At 31.6% G+C, this 25,565-nt stretch overlaps 1 protein-coding gene across 1 annotated transcript; it reads left to right on the top strand.

The window, feature by feature from the left end:
* Positions 1-11,612: 11,612 nt before the first annotated feature.
* Positions 11,613-12,176, top strand: LOC115721768 (uncharacterized). Its single transcript, XM_030650847.2, has one exon. It carries the CDS (start codon positions 11,613-11,615, stop codon positions 12,174-12,176), a length of 564 nt encoding a protein of 187 aa, XP_030506707.1.
* Positions 12,177-25,565: the final 13,389 nt, after the last annotated feature.

Genomic DNA, 25,565 nt, shown 5'->3' with positions numbered 1-25,565 from the left:
CTCAATCATAGATTGGAAGACTGTGAAGGATCAAAGCTTGAAGAAGAAGGAGATTCGGGCTCAGATCTTGATTATACTCTGCTACAGAAAGGAATCAAGGGTTAGAGATCTGAGTGGAAGGAGACATTTATTCCGCTGCATCAATGTAAGGTTTTCTTAACTTTATATGTGTTTATTTTATCGTTTTAGAAAGTTCATATTTAGGATGTTAATAAACATACTTGTGAGTAGATCTAAGATCCTGGTAAAATAATTCCCAACACTAATTATCTTTTGCAGGGGTAATGAGAACTCTATCCATCTTGTAAACGAGGCATTCCAACGGTTTAGAGATGCTACAGGGTTAATGGCCAACAAAGCCAAGTCCACGATATACTTTGGGGAAATTCAGAATTATGACAAACCAAAGCTTCTGAACATCCTTCCAATGGATGAGGGAAGCTTTCCCGTCAAATACCTTGGAGTTAATCTTTGGCCAACTAAATGGAGGTATTCCGATTGTGAAATTATTTTAGCAGGAATCTCTCATTTGCAGGTAGAGCTCAATTGATCCATTCGGTCCTCCTTGAAGTTCGAAACTACAGGATGAATCTGTTTATACTTCCCCTAAAGGTGACTGCTTCCATTGATAAAAGTTGTAGGGACTTTCTCTGGGGCTCAAGAGGAAATCGCAGCAAAATGCACATCCCTTCTGTTGGAAATATTTTACCAGGATCTAGATTTACTACCATGTATGTTTCATTAACATCCTAATAAAACAATGAAATTAAACACATATAAAGTTTAGGAACCTTACATTGGGTGCAGCGGAATATAATAACTCCTTCCGTTAAGATCTCTAGCCCTTGATTCCTTTCTTTAGCAGAACATAATCAAGATCTGAACCTATTTCTCTTTCTCTCCTTCCTTTGATGCTGATTCTCCTTCTTGTTGGTTGGATTCTTCACAATCTTCCACACTATGATTGAGATACCACTTGATGTGTGTGGGCACTACTCTATCACTAGGGTATTTCGAAATTGAAGAGAAGAAAAGAGAAGAGAGAGTGCCGGCTAGGAGGCTTAGGTTTTTCTCTGAAAAAGAATAAGATCCATTTCATTGTTTCCTGAAGCCATCACTTTCTATTTATAGAATGCCATCTAGGTTTAGCTTAGAATTGTATGGCATTAAAATAATAAAAAATATAAATGGTAAACCCTATACAAAGTGGCCGGCCATATTAGTGGATAATGGGCCTCACTTTGCAATTTTGCCATTTTGTCATTTCTCAATCCTAATTTCTCAAAAATGCCAATTTTCCAATTCAACCATTTAAATGTCAATTCCAATTATTTAATAACTAATAATTAATTATTAAATAATATTGTCATTTAATATATTTATTAATTGGACATACAAAGTCCCTTAATTAATATATAAAACCTAGAATCTCTTTTCTTCACAATTTTGCCCTTGCTTAGTGAAAATTCATAAAGTAGACATAGTCTAACTTTAGAATTATAATTGATTAATTAAAATCAATTAACTGAGTCTTACAAGCAGTATGGTCTCAACTAGTATGGGGACCATGGGCCTATATAACCGAGCTTCTAATAAGTCGAACCGAATTTACCAAGTAAATTCCCTAACTTATTAATTCCTTATTGAATCCACACTTAGAACTTGGAATTGCACTCTCAGTCATATAGAACGCTCTATATGTTCCACGATATAGATACGCTATTAGTTATCCATTGTTATAATCCTAATTTGATCAATGACCCTGTAATAGATGATCTACATTGAATAGGAACTAAATTACCGTTACACCTTTGTATTTTATCCTTAAAACACTTAGCTCCGTATAAATGATATTTCAGCAAAGTGAAATGAGATCTCAACCATTTATCTCTGTTTAGCCAAGTTCGAAGGATATCATCGTTTCACTTCTAAATTCCTATAGAAGTTATAGACTCCATATTTATGTTAGCGCTCCCACTCAATTATACTATCATGTTCCCAAAATGTACGTATCACCCTGACTGTTCAAAAGTAGGTTTAACTAACAAATCAGATAACGTGTATAATACTCTTGAGATCGAACCTAACCATATCAGGATTAAGATCATTTGATCTAGGATCAACAGGTGATATTGAATTGAATAGATATTACGGTAAATTCTAATATATCTAATCAAAGTTCAATATCGGTCCCTTCCGATGTATTCTCCATACATCCGATACTGGTAAACTTTGCTAATGCCCTGAAAAGGACATAACACTTATCCAAGGTGTAAGAATACCTATCGTTGATTATATCATGCCAGTCTAAATCCAATGAACTGACAAATCAGGGAATAAACTTTCGAACATATAATTAAGATTATATTCCACTGTGCTGACAACACTATAATCATTAACAAATTCATATGTTCTGGACTTAAATAGAATTCATACATTATATATAATCATAAAATAAATCATGTGAACCATGCAACATAAAATGTTATTTCTGATCTTTATTAAAGTAAATCTGATTATATTGAAATGGGTTTTATTTAGGGCACAAAACCCAACAAACTCCCACTTGCACTAATATAAAACAAAATGTGCATTTCAAATGATCTCAACACCTTGATATACAAACCAAGTGTAGTAGTAGTATACTCCTCGTAATAGGATCTGACAGGTTGAATTAAACACAACCTTTTCTCTACCATTACTCTTCCTTAATCACAAAATCCTTGATATTGTGAAATTCCTCTCTATATGTCTACTCTCTTAGGATATTGGATTCTACACTTTTGGCAACTACTTTTTGGTTATTCAGGAAGTAACACTAGTAGTTAAGACAAGTTGGAACGGTGCCACAAATGTATAGAACTTTCCTTAGACTGAATAAGTACCTTTCCTGCATCTTTAACATTCAGTCTCTCTGGTAGACTAAGAACCTTCAGATAGGTTTTTACACTTCTCCAAAATCACTACTCCACCCCCAGAGTAATCACCATCTTATCAGCAGACTTTCTAGCACAAAGGCAAGTCTCAAAATCTGAAGTGGTGTAGTCTAAGAGTTTTAAACACACCCTTATCGACTAACATATAGTTCCTCTTATTAATCCTAAGATTTACTTGATTTTCTTCCAATGTTCCTTTCCTGGATTAATCTGATACCTACTCATTACTCCCACTCATCAGCAGGTGTCTGGTGTAAGGCATACTAAAGCATATCTGAGACCTCTCACTGTTGACTAAAGAAATTCTTTCATGACTTTATTTTTTCTGGAATAGTTGAGACTTTTCCTTAGATAAATAAAATCTATGCCTAGAAGTCGAGAAGCTTCTATAGATTGCTATTAGAAAAGAAAATGCTTCATCATCTTACTAAAGTAAGTTTCTTGCATTAGAGTAAGTAATTACCAGGTATACCACAAGCCATAGGTTTAGATAAACTCAAAACTATAATACTAGGAACAGGAAGTTTTGTTAAGTCCATTGAATAGACTTATAAATGAAAATTTCCTTTCATGTCCTTGTAATAGAAAGCTTTAGGTTACTCCATGTGAATGGATTAAATCATAGTTCTCTTGGCTTTTATTCTTAGTTTCTTATTTTGACAATCCATTACTTGTTTAAACTCACAATAGATTTTAATCATCAGTGTCTTCCAAGTCATAAGAAGGTGAGTTCCTAGAAACCCTCCCACTACGACAAGGTACCGTGAATTATGTCTAAGAAAACTAAATGGTATTAAACTCTTCGGTTGTGTCAAGACAACAGAGGCAGTGGGATCATCATGTAAAGAATAAGATGATAGAACACTTTTGGAATCAAAAAAATATCTCCTTTATTTTCAGACTTAGTCATTTTCTTAGAAAATTAGTATTTGTTTAAACAAACACTTTCTTATCTATTGACTATGGGATGTTCCACCCCTAATCACTTAGAATAACTAACAAACATGCAAATCATGGTTAACAGTTCTAGCTTTTCTTAAGATTTTGATTAGGTCATCCATGAATCTAGTAATGGTTTACACTAAGTACCCAACCATTGCATCATTCTGAAATTGTATTACCATAAAAGGATTTAGGCAACGACTAGTAACTAATCATCAATATGCAAATCGAATTTCTGGGGAGGTAAGTTTGGATATAATTCAAAAAATTAATTTAATGATCTTTGAACTGCATATCTACTAACTATTTCTCCACCCCTATCTGTTCGCAAGATCTTTAACCACTTACCTTAATAGTTTTCACCATTGCTAGAAATCAGAAATTTTTCAAGTATTTCAATTTTCTTGTGCATAAGGTAAAATCTAGAGTGATCGTTTTAAGAATACAACGAAAAACTCATATCCACCCCTGAATGTACATCCATCTGCGAATGAGATGAAGTTACTTTCAGTGAATATAGGCATATTAACTCTTTGCAGAGATTGATCTTGTCAAAACCACTATGAACAAGATACAAATGCCATAGATTAAAAAAAAACGTGGTTGTATCTTTTGATGACTTAGGTTTAGTTACATCAAAGAGTTCTTAGAATAGTGGAAGTGGATTCTGGTCACAGAATACTAAACTCATATTCCATACAGTTTGAATCTATTGATAGAAAATGGTTATTAAACACTTGTGAAAGTGAAATTGTATTGTATTAAAAAAAATTATTTGGAATCTAAAATTTAAAGTCAAGGACTTAAATTTATACCAAATATAAAGAGTAATTCTTTCTTGGACCACCAGTACTAATTTAACTCTGAGTCGATTTGCCCATACAAGTAGGAGATTTCTAAGATTGAGGATTTATATCATTTTGGATAGAATTTCGGGAATATAATCAAGTACGTCATTTAATTTCTTAAGAGAAAATATAGAATGACATGAAATGATTTATAGACCATTCATCCAATGATATGTTATTGAGCTAATTCGAAATGAATAAGCTAAGAGGAATTAGGATAATTTCGTATTTAAATAAGAATCCAACGAAGCTCCGATTAGCGAGAGTCAAAGTAATCTTATTTATACAATCTTCTTGTTTCATATTGTAAATACTAGTCTAAGGTGTCATCAATTGATGAACAGCTAGATGTTGCATTTACAATATTTATCTTTTGAGATCTAACACTATTATGTTTGTCTAATGGTGACAATCCATTAGGAATTTATCCCATTAGAACAACAAACCAAGTTAGATCAACAACGAAGATTCGAAATTAAACTACAATTTAATAACAGAAAGTAACATGGTTCAATATAAATTCATACACAATTCAGAAATTATTAAACATATAGCAAGTAGGAATGACAAGTGAAAATACTAAAACATACAATCCTAAATAATTTCCAAGGTCTTCAACAAACTGATATCAGTGTCCCGTTTAGGCGAGAGTCGGTGATACCATCCATTGAATAGAGTTGTCAGCTCATCTAAAATGATAAACATTCTAGCAACCTTTTATTCGATCAAGATTGGAATCCAGCGTTGTCCCGTTTAGGCGAGAGTCAAGGCTATTTTATCTTATGAGCTTCCACCATTGTTTCATACTCTTGCAAGTCTTATACAGTCGCCACAATTAGGGTGATCAATACTATATAAAAAACTTACAAAAATACTTATCTTTCGAGATTAAACGGCGCTAACTTGCTAATGAACGTTCCTCCATTAGGTAGGATTTCTCACTAAAACAATAGCTATGTAAAACAAACAATGGAGATCGAATATCCTAATAATAATAAAGCTCATTATTTAAAGTGTATTTTCTTCTAATATTTATTTTAATCAATTTATTTTAAATATATATTTATTTAATTAAAATTTCCAATTTAGAATAAAAATTCTAAATATAAATTTTAATTTAATATTTATAAAATTATACTTAGATGGATATGAAAATAAAATGAATTATTTCCATCTTAGTAATAATTTTTAATAAATATTTAGAAAAATTATTCAATTTAAGTTGTTTCAAAATTAATTTAAATTAATTTACAGCTCAAATTTAATTTTCTATAAATATATATTGCATTTCGGAAAAAAAATTGAAGTATATTGGAATACTATTTTCGAAAAAAATGCTTTAAAATAAAATAAAATAAAAATCCTGGAAAAATTATTCTAATTTTATGTTGGCCCAAAATTAATTAATAAAATTAATTTTCAACAAAAATATAATTTTTCTATTTAATTAAATATTAAAAAAAATCAAATATTTAAGTATCATGATGAAAATCAACTTAAATATTAATTTTCTATTTAATTAGATACACTAGAAAAATACTTCAAGCATAACAGATAATAACTATCTAGACTTTCATTGACTAATTAATTCATTTTCTAATAATAATATATTTTAGTTCATTTATTTTAATTAATCATTAAATGAAAAAAATCATTGATTTAAGTTGGTCCAAAATTATAATAAATAATTTCCAACTTTAATCTATTTTTCAAATAAAATTCAAAATTTCTGCATTTAAGAAATGTAATTTTGAAATTGTGGGAAAAAGATTAATAAAATAAAATAAAATATATTTTGAAAATTATTCAAATTTAAGTTATTCTGAAATAAGATTTCAAACTTAAAATAATTTTCAATTTTAATTAAATAACATGAAAATAATAATATATAAGTATCATGATGAAAATCAACTTAGATATTTAAATTTTCAATTTAATTAAATGTATTAAATTCAAGAATTAAATAATTAAGTATAGAGGAGACTTAATTACTAATTCTAGTTTAATACTAGGAAAAATATACTTAACTTAGATTGTACCAAAATTAATTATTAAATAATTAATTTCACAATCTATGATATTTTCCTAATTAAATATTATAAAATATAATTAGTACTAGAAATAACTATCTAGAATATATATCATTAACTAAGTGTTTTTCTAAAATTAACTTTAAAATATTAAATGAAAAATAAATTTCATATATTTTAAAAGTTAATTATGTTGCTAATTCAATTTTAATTAGGTTAGACTAATATAATTAACCTAATACAATGATTTAAATAAGGCAAATGGGCCTTCACAATCGGGGTAGTTCATGTGAGGGAGAGCTGGGTTCAGTATGTCGTACCCACTTCTATTGACCCCCAACTCTCACACAAAGCCCAAAAGAGATGAATTTAACCTTTAAATAAACAATTGTTATTAATTGAATAAGCCCAAATCTAATTAGGGCCTAAATAAAATTACTTATGTCAAATTTTATTTTAGCAACCTTGTCCATTTAATTAGTAAAAATTAAATGGGCTTCCTACATGCATCTAAGCCCAATAGCAAATATATAGGCTCACACAGGTCAAATGATTTGGATGGACCCTATCATGTTACTAGGTTTACACAGATGAAAAAAGTACAAAATTTACTTGTTACAAATTATTTATAAGATCTATTGACAATTGGACTATGATTAAAATCAGATCATTAGATCTGTCAACAAGTTAATCACTGCAATTTAGATCAAATAAATAATTGGTTTGTTAGAAAAAAGTTTTGAATAAACAATATAAAATTAAACAAACATTGTCCATGTAACAAATATGAAATAAGATATTAATATAATTAAATTATTATTCTTAAACTAACCAACTAAATTTTGAAAATTTAGGGTTGTTAAAACAAACCTTAAAAAATCTCAAAATTTAGAAATCAAAAAATGAAAACTAATTTAAAATATCTAGGTTTATTTGAATTATTTTTATCAAATTAAATTAAATATCAAATAAGATCAATGATTTGAAACAAAGAATCTTCAATATCACTTTCAAATCTTATAATTCAATAAAATTAAAATAATAAAATAAACCAATTTTAAAATAGATATAGTTAGATAGTTACTATTTTAAGAATAAAAATAATAAATAATAATTACCATAATTATATGTCAAAATATCTCAAATTAAGCAATATTCAAATTTCTACAAAAATATCTAAGTTATTTAAATATTTAAAGATAATTTATAAATATCTAATAAGTCAAGAAATGATATAAAATAGTAAAATATCATTTTTAAACTTATAATTTATGAATGATTAAATATTTAACAAAATAACAAACTTTTGAATTTGAAAATAATATGGTTAAAATATCTATAAAAATATCTAGGTTAATTTCAAATTTATTAATTATTTAATTTGTCATATAAGATAATTTTAATATCATATTTCAAATAAAAAGATAAAGTTATCTTTTAATTTAAAATATGTTAAATATCAAAATATCTAATCTTATAATTAAATAATATATAAATATTAAAGAAATTAACAAATTTTTAAATCTGACCATAATTTAAAAAATTAAAATAATCAATTTTTAAATTTAAACCTCAAAATATCAAAATTAATAATAATTACTAAAAATAAATTTTATTAATTTGAAATATGATATTTAAGTTCAAATATATTTAAAAAATAGTATTTTATTTAATATGGGGTTTTAAAATTGGAAAAAATCCCACAAAATCGGGATTTGGGTGCTGGCTGTCCAGAAAGGGCTGCACGTGCAGTCAGGAAGGCTGCATGCAGCCTAGATGCACGCGCGTAGGAGGATCATGACCCCAGTTCCGCGCGCGGATGACCCTGCGTGCAGGGTGTTTGGCGTACAATGGTGTCCGAGCGTCTGAATGGGAGCAGCACCCATTCGACAGCCATGCATCCAAAATTTCCAAAATTCATAACTTTTGCAATTTTTATCGGAATCGAGTTCCGTAAAAAAAAAAATTGCTTAATTTTTCACAAGGAATCCAAATAAAATATTTTCAAAAACAGAAAAAATATTTTTAATGAAAAAAATTCTGTACAACACATACTTCATCAAACCACATGAAACCATCCAAATCAACACATAACATCGTTTTAATTCATATTTCATGAAAGTAAATCATTACCATGGCTCTGGTGCCAGTTGTTGGAAATATTTTACCAGGATCTAGATTTACTACCATTTATGTTTCATTAACATCCTAATATGAATTCTAAAACAATAAAATTAAACACATATAAAGTTTAGGAAACCTTACATTAGGTGCAGAGGAATATAATGACTCCTTCCGTTCAGATCTCTAGCCCTTGATTCCTTTCTGTAGCAGAACATAATTAAGATCTGAACCTGGATCTCTTTCTCTCCTTCCTTTGATGCTGATTCTCCTTCTTGTTGGTTGGATTCTTCACAATCTTCCACACTATGATTGCGATACCACTTGATGTGTGTGGGCACTACTCTATCACTAGGGTATTTCGAAATTAAAGAGAAGAAAAGAGAAGAGAGAGTGTCGCCTAGGGTATTTCATTGTTTCCTGAAGCCATCACTTTCTATTTATAGAATGCCATCTACGTTTAGGTTAGAATTGTATGGCATTAAAATAATGAAAAATATAAATGGTAAACCCTATACAAAGTGGCCGGCCATATTAGTGGATAATGGGCCTCACTTTACAATTTTGCCATTTTATCATTTCTCAATCCTACTTTCTCAAAAATGCCAATTTTCCAATTCAACCATTTAAATGTCAATTCCAATTATTTAATAACTAAAAATTAATTATTAAATAATATTTTCATTTAATATATTTATTAATTGGACATATAAAGTCCCTTAATTAATAAATAAAACCTAGAATCTCTTTTCTTCACAATTTTACCCTTCTTAGTGAAAATTCATAAAGTAGACATAGTCTAACTTTAGAATTATAATGGATTGATTAAAATAAATTAACTGAGTCTTACAAGCAGTAGGGGTGTTCATTGGATCACATCTAATGGATTTGGACCCATCCAATCCAATCCAATTATTTATTGGATATTGGATTTTTCCATCCGATCCAATCCAATTGAATTGAGTCATCCGATCCGATCCGATGCAATGGATGTATTGGATTGGATCGGTTCCATCCATTGGATGCTTTAACTGGTTTTTTATTAAATTGGATTTGATCCATCCAATGGATCCTATGGATGAATCCAATCTATTTTAACCACTATTTAGGCTAATTTCATTAAAAATATATATATATGAAAAAATATAATTTAAAACTTAATAATTTAACATAGATAATAAAATAATACATAAAATATTAAATAAAATAATTAAATATATAAAATTATAAATATTAAATATGATTGGATGGACATTTGATGATATTGGATTGGATTGGATCGGTTATCCATTGGATCGGATGTCTCATCCAACATCCGATCCGATCCAATTGGATTTTTAAAATTTGCATCCGATCCGATCCAATTATGATTGGATATCCGATTCTATTGGATCGGTTGGGATTGGATCGGTCGGTTGGAATTGGATTGGATGACTTTCTGCACACCCCTAACAAGCAGTATGGTCTCAACTAGTATGGGGACCATGGGCCTATATAACCGAGCTTCTAATAAGTCGAACCGAATTTACCAAGTAAATTCCCTAACTTATTAATTCCTTATTGAATCCACACTTAGAACATGGAATTGCACTCTCAGTCATATAGAACGCTCTATATGTTCCACGATATAGATACACTATTAGTTATCCATTGTTATAATCCTAATTTGATCAATGTCTAATAGATGATCTACATTGAATAGGAACTAAATTACCGTTACACCTTCAATGTATTTTATCCTTAAAACACTTAGCTCCGTATAAATGATATTTCAGCAAAGTGAAATGAGATCTCAACCATTTATCTCTGTTTAGCCAAGCTCGAAGGATATCATCGTTTCACTTCTAAATTCCTATAGAAGTTATAGACTCCATATGTATGTTAGCACTCCCACTCAATTATACTATCATGTTCCCAAAATGTACGTATCACCCTGACTGTTCAAAAGTAGGCTTAACTAACAAATCAAATAACGTGTATAATACTCTTGATATCGAACCTAACCATATCAGGATTAAGATCATTTGATCTAGGATCAACAGGTGATATTGAATTGAATAGATATTACGGTAAATTTTAACAAATCTAATCAAAGTTCAATATCGTTCCCTTTCGATGTATTCTCCATACATTCGATACTGGTAAACTTTGCCAATGCCCTGGAAAGGACATAACACTTATCCAAGGTGTAAGAATACCTATCGCTGATTATATCATGCAAGTCTAAATCCAGTGAACTGACAAATCAGAGAATAAACTTTTGAACATATAATTAAGATTATATTCCACTGTGCTGACAACACTATAATCATTAACAAATTCATATGTTCTGGACTTAAATAGAATTCATACATTATATATATAATCATGAAATAAATCATGTGAGCCATGCAACATAAAATGTTATTTCTGATCTTTATTAATAAGTAAATCTGATTATATTGAAATGTGTTTTATTTAGGGCACAAAATCCAACACTTTCTTGGGAAAAAGTGTGCCTTCCTAAGAAGTTTGGTGGTATTGGCTTTAGGGAAGGAAAGAAATGGAATGTTGCTCTCATGGCCAAGTATCTTTGGGCCATATCTTGCAAACAAGACAAATTATGGGTTAGGTGGATAGATGCCATTTACTTGAAGGGTCAGAGTATTTGGGATGTTGAATTTAAACAAGATGCCAGTTGATACTACAAGAAACTTCTTCATCTCCAATCAGTTATTGGTGAAGCTGATGTTAAGATGGCGGAGAGGAAAGGTAAATTTCAATCTAAACTGTTTTATGTCTCGTTGATCCAAGAGCAGAATGCTGACTATGCGAGGAATATATGGAATAGATTGATCTTGCCAAAACACAGATTTATAGGTTGGCAAATTGAGAATGAACAGCTGCTAACGAGAGATAAAATCAGCATAATCATGCCTATTTCTACTGATGTTTGCCCTGTCTGTTGTACTGTGATGGAAACACACAGCCATGTTTTTACCAACTGCTGCTACACACAGAGAGTAATACAGGAAGTCATGTCCTGGTGTGGTGTCTTTTGTTGGCCGAGCAACATCAACCTATGGTTGTCCAGGCCTTCGAATAATTTGAGGGACAGAATTCTGAATGCTGTTGTGTTAGCTACATTGTATTCAATTTGGAAGAGCCGTAATGGGTGCATATTCGAGCTCAAATGCAAGGCTGCTGGGTCTTTAAGCAGGGAAATCAAAGTGGCAGTTAAACAGAGAGTTTTAAGCTGCAACATTAGGGAGAAGGGGGCTTTAGACAATCACTTAATTAATGTATTAGAAAGTTGGTAATGTTGTGTAGTTTCTTGCTGGTTTTGTAGCTGGTTTTTGTACTTTGTACTGCTTTGCTAGTTTTTGAATAAAGATCCTTTCTTGTTCAGAAAAAAAATTATAAAAATTAGACAATATATATTTATCATAAAAATGTTAGCCCAAGATATGTTTCCAAGAGGGGGGGGGGGGGTGAATTGGAAATTTAAACTAATTTCGGAAAATTAAAACTTTTAACACAAAATTATGCAATTAGTCAATTAATCAAGTAAAAGCAAGTAGTATGGCAAGCAATATATTAAGACAAATAATTAAACTTGTAAAGTAAAGAGTTTAAGAATTAGAAAATGCAAACTCTTGATTTTTACAAGGTTCGGTAGAACTATGCCACCTACGTCCTTGGTCTTCAAAGCTATGGACCTAGCTTTGAGTTCCAATATCGAGCCAAGTTAACGGGCTTGACTAACCCTTACAACCGGGAAATTTTCACCAAGGTATTTCCAAACCTCTTACAATAGTTTCGCACCCCCGAGGACTATTAACCTCTTTCTCGGATTGTTAAAGTGCCAATCTCACTATTTCCGGGTTGTTTACAAAACCGGTGCCAACCTCACCTCAATCACAATATGGAAATGTGTTTGATATACAAGCTAAAATCACTCTAGAAATATGATGATACAATCGAAACCTAGAGTGAAAAGCAAGCACACTTAAGATGAATAAAATCAAATTTTGGCTCAAAGTGTGTGAAATGTGTTGGTTTGGATTTCAAACTTAGAAGCTCCTTAATCTCACTTAGATAGGTTAGATATATGTAACAAATGCTCAACCAACTTGTTTTTTGAAAGAAAAATCGAGTTTATATAGTGTTTGATAAAAAACTAGTCGTTTATAGCCGTTAGCACGTTTCCCGAGGTGAGGTCAGCCATGAACCGGAAGTCCGGATGGGAACCGGAATTCCGGATTGATTACAACCGGAATTCCGGTTGCCATCCGGAATTCCGGATGACTGACCAGAGGCAAAAGTGCCATTTTTTGGGACTTAAACGCGCATAACTTCTTACTCGATTATCCGATTTCAGAAATTCCAACTTTGTTCTCTTAGTTAAACAAAATGCAATTTAGAAATTCAATCAAAAAATTTTTTGAACTATCGTGTGAGAAAACTTGTTGCACAAGTTAGTGAATGGGCCAAAATTCAAATTTATAAAAACTTAGTGTGCTATGCAAATCACTTTAACAAGACTAAAGTAGATTTATACCATTTAATTTTGAGTAGTCTTGATGTAGAAGAGCCTCCTAGCTTGATTTTCATGTTTTTGATCCGAAGTTGATTTTTCCCGAGAGTTGACCTTGACTTTGACTTTGACTTTGACTTTCGGGTTGACTTTTTGACTTTGGGATTTTGAAGACCTCTTTTGAATAGGCTCTTGAGTTGTTGATCCCTTGATGAATCTTTTGCTCTTGATATGCTTGTTGAGTCCATTTAGTATTGCTTTTAAAAGTTTGGTAAAAATACCAAAATATTTATTTTCTCTTTTAAATTTGCTACAAAATCAATAAATCATTAGTAACAAATAATAATCAAATATTTGCTAATCATCAAAACAAGGAGATCGAAAAGTTTGAGTTAACAATCTCCCCCTTTTTGATGATATCAAATGTTTGATTATTTTGAAAGGGAAAGAAAAAATTTAAGCAAAGTAAGTTGGATTAGCTCCCCCTTAATGTGTGCAAGAAAAAAAAATTTACCTTTTAATTTTACCTTGCATGAATTTGTAAACTCCCCCTCAATTTTTACTTATGATAAAAGGATTAGATACCAAAAAAAAGAATTTGAGGTGATGCCAAAAATTAATCAATAGTTGTTCTCCCCCTTTTGATTCATCAAAAAGGGTGGCAAGGAATTCACAAAATATAAAAGAAAAGAGAAAAAAAAATAATAAAAAAACAATAAAAACAAAGCAACATGCCAATGCATTAAAAAAAACATAACATCCAAAATAACATTCAACACAACAAACAAACAACAAAAAAAAATAAAACAAAGAAAAAGGACCAACTAACACAAAGTTAAGAGGCATGAAGCCTTTGCACACAACCAAAAAACAAAAAGAAAAAAAAAATAATGCAAGAACTAGTTTGGTGGGGGGCCAAAGCGATCCATGTATGCCCTCCATTGTGCCATCTCCTCTTGCACATTTGCAAACCCATGAACCATGTCACTCCTCATGGTGTTGATGTCATTGTTGAGGTTGGTGAGTTGTGAGTTGAGATCATTCCTCAAGGTTTGAAATTGGTGGTCAACCGAAGTGTGAAGACGAGTAAAAGCTTCCTCAAGGTTGAATTGGGGAAAAGTAGGCATGGGAGGAGCTTGAGGAGGCATCTCTTCTTCTTCTTCTTCTTCTTCTTCTTCTTCTTCACTTTCACTTGCGGGAAAATTAATTTCTTCATCATCACTCTCCAAATCAATTTGCATTCTTTGCCCTCTTTTGGGTGTGAACACCCACTCATTGTTAAGGAATTTGTAACCCATAGCCTTGAAAGTTTTGGATCCTAGAATGTCACTAGAGGTAGGATCATTTTTTTTTTCTTGTAGGGTAGGAATTCCTAAGAGAGGAAAAAGGTAGCTAAGGAGAAAACCAAAGGGAAGTGCCTTAATCATATTAGGCTTGTCCACATCCATTATGAATTTTAAAATAAGATAGCCTAAGTTGATGGGTGTAGTTTTGGCTATGATGAGCTGCATGAGTAATTGATCAATGGAATTGATCTCATCTTGGTGGCCACTTCTAGGAGCAAGATTTGCAACAATAAATTTGTGGAGAATTTTAGCTTCTGAAGTGAGTTGGTGTCTTTTTGGTCTCATAAGAAAAGGGCCATCACCACAAATATTCCTAGAACACTCATCAAAGTTAAAAATGGCATCATTTTTGAGAGAAAGTTTGGGTTCAAGTAATATGCCACCATTTGGTGCTCCTAACATGTCATTAAGAGAGGCTACATTGAGTTCAAAAGCTACTCCTCTAAGGGTTCCTCTAACACCTAAAGGTTCTAAGGTAGGTTTAATGCAAGCATAAAAACCTTGAACTAGCCTAGGATACAATGGAGTATTAATTTGAATAAAAGATGTCCGTCCTAGGGTATCAAAATGATGACTAAAATCAACACAATCAAGGCTAGGGAGATCACAAATTTTACCTTTGAGAATTTTCCTAGAAGAGAAATCATTGACAAACTTGTTGTGATCTTCATCATTGAAGAAGAGAGTGGGCTCTTGCCTTGCTTTTGCCCTTATTTCCCTTTGTTGAATTGCACTAGCCATTCTCTTGGGAGCTCTTGATGAGGAAGCCATTGAAGAACACACTTCTCCTTTTTTTTTTATTATTGGAAGATGAGAGTGAGGCTTTGAAAGAGAGAATTTTAGAGAAAAGAAAGGAGTGGCTGCTGTATTAGGGTTGAAAAAAAACTGAATGGGGGAGGAGAAATTCGGTGGTAGGGTTTAAAAAGGGAAAAAATCGCATTAAAAAGACAAAAATGCCCCTATTGCTGATCCTGTGCCATCCGGAATTCCGGATGGTACAACCGGAATTCCGGTTGGTACAGGACCAGAAAAAAAATTTTCCTAAAAGCGTGCTAAAAAATCCAATTTTGACCCAAATGACCCCAAACCAATTCTAATACCTTTAATATGATAAAACAAAATTGCTCAAACAAGAAAATCTGAAAAATAATGAAAAATGACGATTTACGGTAAGTTTTTCAAAAATTACCAAGAAAACTAGAACCGTACCAAAAATGAGTTTTATGCAACGAAATTGAAAAATTCTTTTTCCAGCAGTTTTGTAAAATAAAATGTGAGGTGTAAAAACTTACGGAATCGAAAAATGTTGAAAAATGAGAGAGTTTGACGAAAAACACTCTTTTAGGCCTAAAAATCTAAAAATTCAACAAGTGAGGTACCAAAAATTTGTTTCATGCAAATTTCAATCAAGGCAAACCTATAGGCATACTAAATACACTCTATTTCACATATTCAAGCATATAGACACATAAGAAAATCAAATATGCAAAAATTCACATGTTCACTTGTTTAAAAACAAGTCCAAAGTTCACCAAAAATCCACATTTTGACCTATAATTTTAAGTTTTTCAACAAGGATAGTTCATATAGGTCAAGTATCAATAAATTTTCTCATCTATGTATATAAATCTCATTAATATCATATTTGGAACAATTATGCATAAATAAGTAAGTAAAGAGACATGAAATTTTTTATAGCTAACAAACCTTATATTTCATTTAGGTTGGTCATGCCTAGCTCTCTTCTAATGAAACTAAATCTCTCATCACTAAGAGGCTTGGTGAATATATCCGCTAATTGAAATTCGGTGCTTACAAAGTCTAGCATAATATCACCTCTTTGGATATGATCTCTAAGGAAGTGGTGCCTTATGTCAATATGCTTGGCTCTAGAATGCAATATTGGATTCTTAGAGAGGTTAATGGCACTAGTGTTATCACACTTTATGGGTGTACATTCAAAATCAATATCAAAATCCTTAAGAGTTTGTTTCATCCAAAGTATTTGTGCACAACAACTACCCGCGGCTATATATTCGGCTTCGGTTGTGGATAGAGCTACCGAGTTTTGTTTCTTGCTAAACCATGACACTAAGGAATTTCCTAGAAAGTGACAAGTTCCACTAGTACTTTTTCTATCCGTCTTACAACCGGCAAAGTCGGCATCCGAGTAGCTAACTATTTCAAAGTTTGAGTTCTTGGGGTACCAAAGTCCTAGATTCATTGTGCCTATCAAGTATCTAAATATTCTTTTAACGGCACTCAAGTGGGATTCTTTAGGACAAGATTGGTACCTAGCACAAAGACCAACACTAAACAAAATATCCGGTCTACTAGCGGTTAAATATAATAAAGAGCCAATCATACCTCGATACTTGGTGATGTCTACATTCTTACCGCTTTCATCTTTGTCCATCTTTATGGATGTGCTCATGGGTGTATTCATGGACTTTACATTTGCCAAGTCAAACTTTTGAAGAAGATCCTTAATGTACTTAGTTTGACCTATGAATATGCCATCTTTTTGTTGCTTGATTTGAAGTCCAAGAAAAAAGTTGAGTTCTCCCATCATGCTCATCTCAAACTCACTATGCATACACTTAGAAAATTCTTCACAAAGAACATCATTAGTAGCACCAAAAATAATATCATCAACATAAATTTGTACTATAATAATGTCTTTGGATTTTCTTTTTATAAAAAGTGTATTATCCGCTTTACCCATTGAAAAACCATTTGAAATAAGAAAAGTGCTTAATCTTTCATACCAAGCTCTAGGAGCTTGCTTTAAACCATATAAAGCCTTTTTCAATTTGTAAACATGGTTAGGGTATTTATGATTTTGAAAACCGGGTGGTTGAGAGACATAAACCTCTTCCATAATGTATCCATTTAAGAATGCACTTTTTACATCCATTTGATACAAGATAAAATTCTTGTGGCATGCAAAAGCTAACAACATTCTAATGGACTCAAGTCTTGCTACCGGGGCAAAGGTTTCCTCATAATCAATTCCTTCTTCTTGATTGTAACCTTGGGCCACTAATCTAGCCTTGTTACGCACAATGACCCCATGCTCATCTACCTTATTTCTATAGACCCATTTTGTTCCAATCACCGATTGATGTGACGGTCTTGGAATTAACTCCCAAACATTATTTCTTATAAATTGATTTATTTCTTCTTGCATAGCTAGAAGCCAAAATTCATCAACTTCGGCCTCTTTAAAATTCTTTGGTTCAATTTGAGAAATAAAAGCAATGAAATTACACAAGTTTCTAAGGGAGTTTCTAGTAGTGACACCTTGAGAAGGATCACCTAGAATTTGGTCTATAGGATGAGCACTTTTGAATTTCCACTCATGTGGAAGGTTAGAGTTCATACCTTGGCTTTCATTTACCTTTTCCACGGGTGGTTCCTCTTTGGGAGTTTGTGAAGGAGCATTGGAAGTCTCTCCAATTTCGAGATTTTGAACCTCATCTCCCAAACCTACAACATCATCATCTAAACTTTTGCTTGTAGGCGGGTTAGTCTCATCAAAAGCAACATGAATAGATTCTTCAACAACATTAGTTCTTTTGTTATAAATTCTATAAGCTTTACTATGTGTTGAATACCCTATAAAAATTCCAACATCGGATTTCGCATCAAATTTTCCAAGGTTGTCCTTGGTGTTTAAAATGTAACATTTGCATCCAAAAACTTTAAAATAGCCAATGTTGGGTTTTCTTCCTTTCCAAAGCTCATAAGGGGTTTTATTCATGTTGGGCCTAATGAAAACACGATTCAAAATATAGCAAGAGGTATTGACGGCCTCGGCCCAAAAATATTTTGGTAATGAAATTTCATTTAGCATTGACCTAGCCATTTCTTGAATTGTTCTATTCTTCCTTTCGACAACTCCATTTTGTTGTGGAGTTCTTGGTGCCGAAAAGTTATGGTTAAAACCATGATCATCACAAAACAATTCTAAGGCATCATTGTCAAACTCACCACCATGGTCACTCCTAACGGAGGTAATAGAATATCCTTTTTCATTTTTCACATTTTTACAAAATTTGACAAAGTTTTCCAAAACATCACTTTTAAGAGTCAAGAAAATAACCCAAGTAAATCTTGAAAAATCATCAACAATTACAAAAGCATAGTATTTACCACCAAGACTAGCAATTCTAGAAGGACCAAATAAATCAATATGAAGCAATTGCAAAGGTCTAGTAGTTGAAATTTCTTTCTTGGAATGAAAAGATGTTTTAATTTGTTTTCCAAATTGGCATGCATCACAAAGTTTATCTTTAACAAACGGAATAGATGACAAACCAATAACAAGATCTTTTCTAACCAATTTTGAAATAGAATCCATACTAGCATGTCCTAATCTTCTATGCCACAACCAAGAATTATCATTCATAACGGTTAAACATTTATTTTTACTATCAAAAGAATCAACATCAATAACATACACATTATCCTTCCTTACTCCAAGGAAAATAACTTCATTGGTTGAAACATTTTCAATGGAGCATTTTGAGGATTCAAACACAACACGAAAACCTATATCACATAATTGACTAATACTAAGCAAGTTATGTTTAAGATTATCAACAAGAAGCACATTTTTAATACATGGAGAGTATACGTTACCGATATCACCAATGCCCAAGATTTTTCCTTTTGAATTGTCTCCAAAAGTGACAAAGCCACTTTCCTTGCTTTTAAAGCTTGAAAATCTTGATGGATCACCGGTCATATGCTTTGAACATCCACTATCCAAGAACCATAAGCTTTGGCTCTTTCTTGTTGATTCCTACAAAAACAAGTTCATTTGTTGACTTTTGGTACCCATATAACTTTGGGTCCATTTATGTTAGTTCTAGAACCCTTTGGTACCCATTTAGTCTTGCCTAGATAAGCAAATTTCTTTACATGACAATAGGAAATAGTATGACCATCTCGGTTACAATACGTGCATGTAAAGTGAGGTAGACTAGATGATTTCACAAAAATGTTTCTCAAAAATTTTTGTTTCTTACTAGGATCATAGCCAATACCATTTTTTGAAAAACCACATGATTGGTTTCCCACCATGAGATCATAGCCTTCCTTACCTCTAGTGAAGGTATATATGTCATTTTTTAGGCTTCTCACATGGGCTTTCAAATCAATAATTTCTTTCTTATGTGAAGCACATGTAGCACATTGAGATTTAGCTATAAGTTCTTTTTCATTTATTTTCAAAATCTCAATTTCTTTTAAAAGCATGTTGGTCTTCTCTCTAAGGGTTTGGTTTTTAACAAGCAATTTACCAAAATCATCAAATAGTTCCTTAAATGAATTAGACAACTCATCATATGACATATCTAAGTTATCATCATCATTTTCGCTATCACAATCATTTTGGTTAGAAATGCTTACTCCATCATCAAGTGCCATCATGCACATGTTTGCCACTTCATTCTTTCCTTCTTCTTCGGAGTCCTCTTCGTCACTATTGAGCCAATCCGCCAACATTGCCCTTCCTTTGTATTTGTTCTTCTTTCTCATTGGACAATCCATCTTCATATGTCGGGGCTTCTTGCACTCAAAGCAAATTGGTGGATCATCTTTGCTTTTTCTTTCTTTTGAGTCACTCCCTCTTTGTGGCCTCTTCCCAAAGTTCTTTTTGAATTTCATGAACTTTTTGTATTTCTTAGAGAAGAGTGCCAAGTCCTCCATGTCACTACATAAGCTTTCCTCATCTTCTTCACTAATGGCATGGGAGGAGGAAGACTTGAATGCAATAGTCTTCTTTTTCTTCTCAACTTCCTCTTCTTCTTGAGCACTCATGAAAATTTCATGGTTCATGAGTGAGCCAATTAGTTCTTCCAAGGGAAGTGTTGAGAGATCCTTGGCTTCTTGAATGGCAACCACCTTTCCTTGATAAGCCTTGGTGAGACTTCTCAAAATCTTGGTCACCATATCCTTTTGAGTAAGTACCTTGCCAAGAGAGTTCAAACCATTAGTAATTGTAGTGAAGCGAGTATACATATTAGCAATGGTTTCATTCGATTTCATCTTAAAGTTCTCATATTGAGTGGAATAAATTTGAATTTTAGTTTCCTTCATAGCACTAGTTCCTTGATGAGTAACTTCAAGCATTTTCCACAAATCATAAGCGGTAGAGGCTTGTTCAATATTTTTAAAAATATCTCTATCCAAACCACATATAAGAGCATATTTAGCTTTAGCATTTTTAGAAAGCATTTTCTTATCATTTTCATCATATGCTTCATAAGTCTTAATTACTTCAACACCATTTATGACATGTTTAGCAACATAAGGACCACTAGACACAATATGCCACAAATCATAGTCAATAGATTGAAGGTAAGTTTCCATTCTAATTTTCCAATAAGGAAAATCTACTCCATTGAAGTATGGTGCTCTATTTGTGCTAAAACCTTCTAACATGTTATTTTGTGAATTACTTGGAAACGCCATGCTCTAGATTGTGAAATCTAATCAAATAATTTGAGCCCTTGCTCTGATACCAATTGTTAGTCCAAGATATGTTTCCAAGAGGGGGGGTGAATTGGAAATTTAAACTAATTTCGGAAAATTAAAACTTTTAACACAAAATTATGCAATTAGTCAATTAATCAAGTAAAAGCAAGTAGTATGGCAAGCAATATATTAAGACAAATAATTAAACTTGTAAAGTAAAGAGTTTAAGAATTAGAAAATACAAACTCTTGATTTTTACAAGGTTCGGTAGAACTATGCCACCTACGTCCTTGGTCTTCAAAGCTATGGACCTAGCTTTGAGTTCCAATATCGAGCCAAGTTAACGGGCTTGACTAACCCTTACAACCGGGAAATTTTCACCAAGGTATTTCCAAACCTCTTACAATAGTTTCGCACCCCCGAGGACTATTAACCTCTTTCTCGGATTGTTAAAGTGTCAATCTCACTATTTCCGGGTTGTTTACAAAACCGGTGCCAACCTCACCTCACTCACAATATGGAAATGTGTTTGATATACAAGCTAAAATCACTCTAGAAATATGATGATACAATCGAAACCTAGAGTGAAAAGCAAGCACACTTAAGATGAATAAAATCAAATTTTGGCTCAAAGTGTGTGAAATGTGTTGGTTTGGATTTCAAACTTAGAAGCTCCTTAATCTCACTTAGATAGGTTAGATATATGTAATAAATGCTCAACCAACTTGTTTTTTGAAAGAAAAATCGAGTTTATATAGTGTTTGATAAAAACTAGCCGTTTATAGCCGTTAGCACGTTTCTCGAGGTGAGGTCAGCCATGAACCGGAAGTCCGGATGGGAACCGGAATTCCGGATTGATTACAACCGGAATTCTGGTTGCCATCCGGAATTCCAGATGACTGACCAGAGGCAAAAGTGCCATTTTTCGGGACTTAAACGCGCATAACTTCTTACTCGATTATCCGATTTCAGAAATTCCAACTTTGTTCTCTTAGTTAAACAAAATGTAATTTAGAAATTCAATCAAAAAAATTTTTGAACTATCGTGTGAGAAAACTTGTTGCACAAGTTAGTGAATGGGCCAAAATTCAAATTTATAAAAACTTAGTGTGCTATGCAAATCACTTTAACAAGACTAAAGTAGATTTATACCATTTAATTTTGAGTAGTCTTGATGTAGAAGAGCCTCCTAGCTTGATTTGCATGTTTTTGATCCCAAGTTGATTTTTCCCGAGAGTTGACCTTGACTTTGACTTTGTCTTTGACTTTCGGGTTGACTTTTTGACTTTGGGATTTTGAAGACCTCTTTTGAATAGGGTCTTGAGTTGTTGATCCCTTGATGAATCTTTTGCTCTTGATATGCTTGTTGAGTCCATTTAGTGTTGCTTTTAAAAGTTTGGTAAAAATACCAAAATATTTATTTTCTCTTTTAAATTTGCTACAAAATCAATAAATCATTAGTAACAAATAATAATCAAATATTTGCTAATCATCAAAACAAAGAGATCGAAAAGTTTGAGTTAACAAAAAACACATTTATTTTCTTTGTTAATTTCACCAAATCACCCTCTTTCTATACATTTTAAAAATAGAAAATTATGTTTATTATTTTAATACAATTGTTTTTTTATTTATTTATAATACACACATCAAAATATTATATTTTAGATAACATCATTCAATATAAGTATAATATAGGTTTTTTCATTTTTTACACTTCAACACAGTTTTTTTTTTTTTTTATTGAATTTTTATAAAAATTTACATAGCAACAAACGGACCAACCCAAATCACAACCAAAATTTACATAACAACCAACATAGAAACTACCAGAGCAACCACTAGAGCAATTTAAAATGTAAATTTGAAAAAAAAAAGATTAAAAAATTGTATATGAAATAATTTTCCTGTAATATAATATACAAAAATTGTAAAAATTAGACAATACGGCGTGAAGACTTAATTTTCTTGATGGTATGCTTTTTTTTGGGAAGAAACTGATGTTCATTAAGAAAAGAGAAAATTGGGGATCACAGCGATGAGGAGTGTTCCATTTGTAATCGAAGGGAGGAATCTGCTCTATTATAGTGAGAACAAAAACATGCTCTACTATAAACTCCGCCCTACTATATAAACACTTCGTTTCATCGCATAAACGATACAAATTTTGTTGGTCTTTATACTTGATAAAAAGGAAAAAGCAGAAGAGAAAAAACAAACAATGTAAACATATTCTCTTGTTTTTTTAACAATGAAATTTAAGGTGTTATTGATGTGTGATCTAAGAAATTATGTTTCTAAAAAAGTGATTTTGAAACAAAAAATTTGAATTTTAAATGTACTTGTCAAAAAAATTAATAAATCCAAATTACAAAGTAAGTTTATAATATAAAACACTATAATATATATAACTAGGTAACTAAGCTGCGCTTCGCGCGGTATTGTTTAACTTTTATAATCTTTATTAACATATGTATTATACTTATATTGAGCAGGGTCATCTCAAACATTGTGGAAGCTCTGTTTTTATATATAATTCCAAAAAAATCCAAAAAAAATTATTTTAAAGTGTAAAAATGAAAAAACCCCTAAAAAGGAGAATTACCCCATATATTATTTTTTTTAACTTTTTTTTCAAATTTACGGTTTGGATTTCTAAAGTGGTTGCAACGCTAGTTGCAATAGGGGTTTCTATACGATTTTTTGTTGCAATTTAAGTTGTAGCGCTAGTTACAATAAGGGTTTCTATATAGAATTCCGTAAAAGTACAAAAAAAAAAAAAAAAAAAAAAAAAACTGTTTTGAAGTGTAAAAATGAAAAATCCCCTAAAAAGGGAATTACCCCATTTACTAGTTTTTTTAACTTTTTTTTTTCTTTCAAATGTATGGTTTGGATTTCTAAAGTGGTTGCAGCGCTACTTGCAATAGGAGTTTTTATACAATTTTTTGTTACAATTTAGGTTGCAGCGCTAGTTGCAGTAGGGGTTTCAATATAGAATTCCGTAAAAATACAACAAAAAAAAAATTGTTTTGAAGTGTAAAAATGAAAAAGCCCCTAAAAAAGGGAGTTGCCCCATATACTGTTTTCTTAACTTTTTTTTTCAAATTTACGGTTTGGATTTCTAAAGTGGTTGCAGCGCTATTTGTAATAGGGGTTTCTATACAATTTTTTGTTGCAATTTAGGTTGCAACGCTAGTTGTAATAGGAGTTTCTATATAGAATTCCGTAAAAATGCAAAAAAAAAAACAAAAATTGTTTTGAAGTGTAAAAATGAAAAAGTCCCTAAAAATGGGAATTACCCCATATACTGTTTTTTTTTTTAACTTTTTTTTCAAATTTACGGTTTGGGTTTCTAAAGTGGTTGCAGCGCTAGTTGCAATAGGGGTTTCTATACGATTTTTTGTTGCAATTTAGGTTGCAGCGCTAGTTTCAATAGATGTTTCTATATAGAATTCCGTAAAAATACAAAAAAAAAACTTCAAAATGAGAAAGCCCCTAAAAAGAGGAATTACCCCATATACTGTTTTTTTAACTTTTCTTTTCAAATTTACGATTTGAGTTTCTAAAGTGGTTGCAGCGCTAGTTGCAATATGGGTTTCTACACGATGTTTTGCTACAATTTAGGTTGCAGCACTAGTTGTAATAGGGTTTCTACATAGAATTTCGTAAAAATGCAAAAAAAAAATGTTTTGAAGGGTAAAAATGAAAAAGCTCCTAAAAAGGAGAATTAATTCATATACTGTTTTTTAACTTTTTTTTTTCAAATTTACGGTTTGGGTTTCTAAAGTGGTTGCAGCGCTAGTTGCAATAGGGATTTCTATATAGAATTCCGTAAAAATGCCAAAAAAAAAAAAAAACTGTGTTGAAGTGTAAAAATAAAAAAGCCCCTTTTAAAAATTAGGCCCCTTATAAAAAAAATAGATTTTTACAAAAATATTAGATTTTGGTAAAAATTTATAATTTTATTGTCATACAAATTTTTTTTCAAAAATATTATTTTTTTATAAAATAACAAAACAGAATAATTAAAACAACAGTGGAACTTCTAAAAAACAACCGTGAAAACTTAATACATTACACAGTATAAAATTTACACAGTATTTTTGAAAAAAAAATACAGTACACAGTATAAAACTAACAAGGCCGGCCCAAACAATTTGAGAGCCTTGAGCGAAATAATAATTTCTTTCTAAAAAAAAAGTTGATCACATTCTCACCACTAACTATCCAATTTGGCAATTAACAAATATTAGCTATACATATTTGTCATATACACATTTGTTTTTTTATGATCAACTAATTGTCAAAACTAAATTAATTTATATTATTTAACCACATTTTTT

This window comes from Cannabis sativa, chromosome X (genome assembly GCF_029168945.1).
Source record: "Cannabis sativa cultivar Pink pepper isolate KNU-18-1 chromosome X, ASM2916894v1, whole genome shotgun sequence".
Classification (NCBI taxonomy): Eukaryota; Viridiplantae; Streptophyta; class Magnoliopsida; order Rosales; family Cannabaceae; genus Cannabis; species Cannabis sativa.
The sequence above is the reverse complement of the archived record's forward strand: the minus strand, read 5'-3'. Positions and strand labels throughout refer to the sequence as shown.

Coding starts and splice junctions, on each gene's coding strand:
- LOC115721768 (XM_030650847.2), top strand. CDS start 11,613: ATGGCGGAGAGGAAAGGTAAATTTCAATCTAAACTGTTTTATGTCTCG.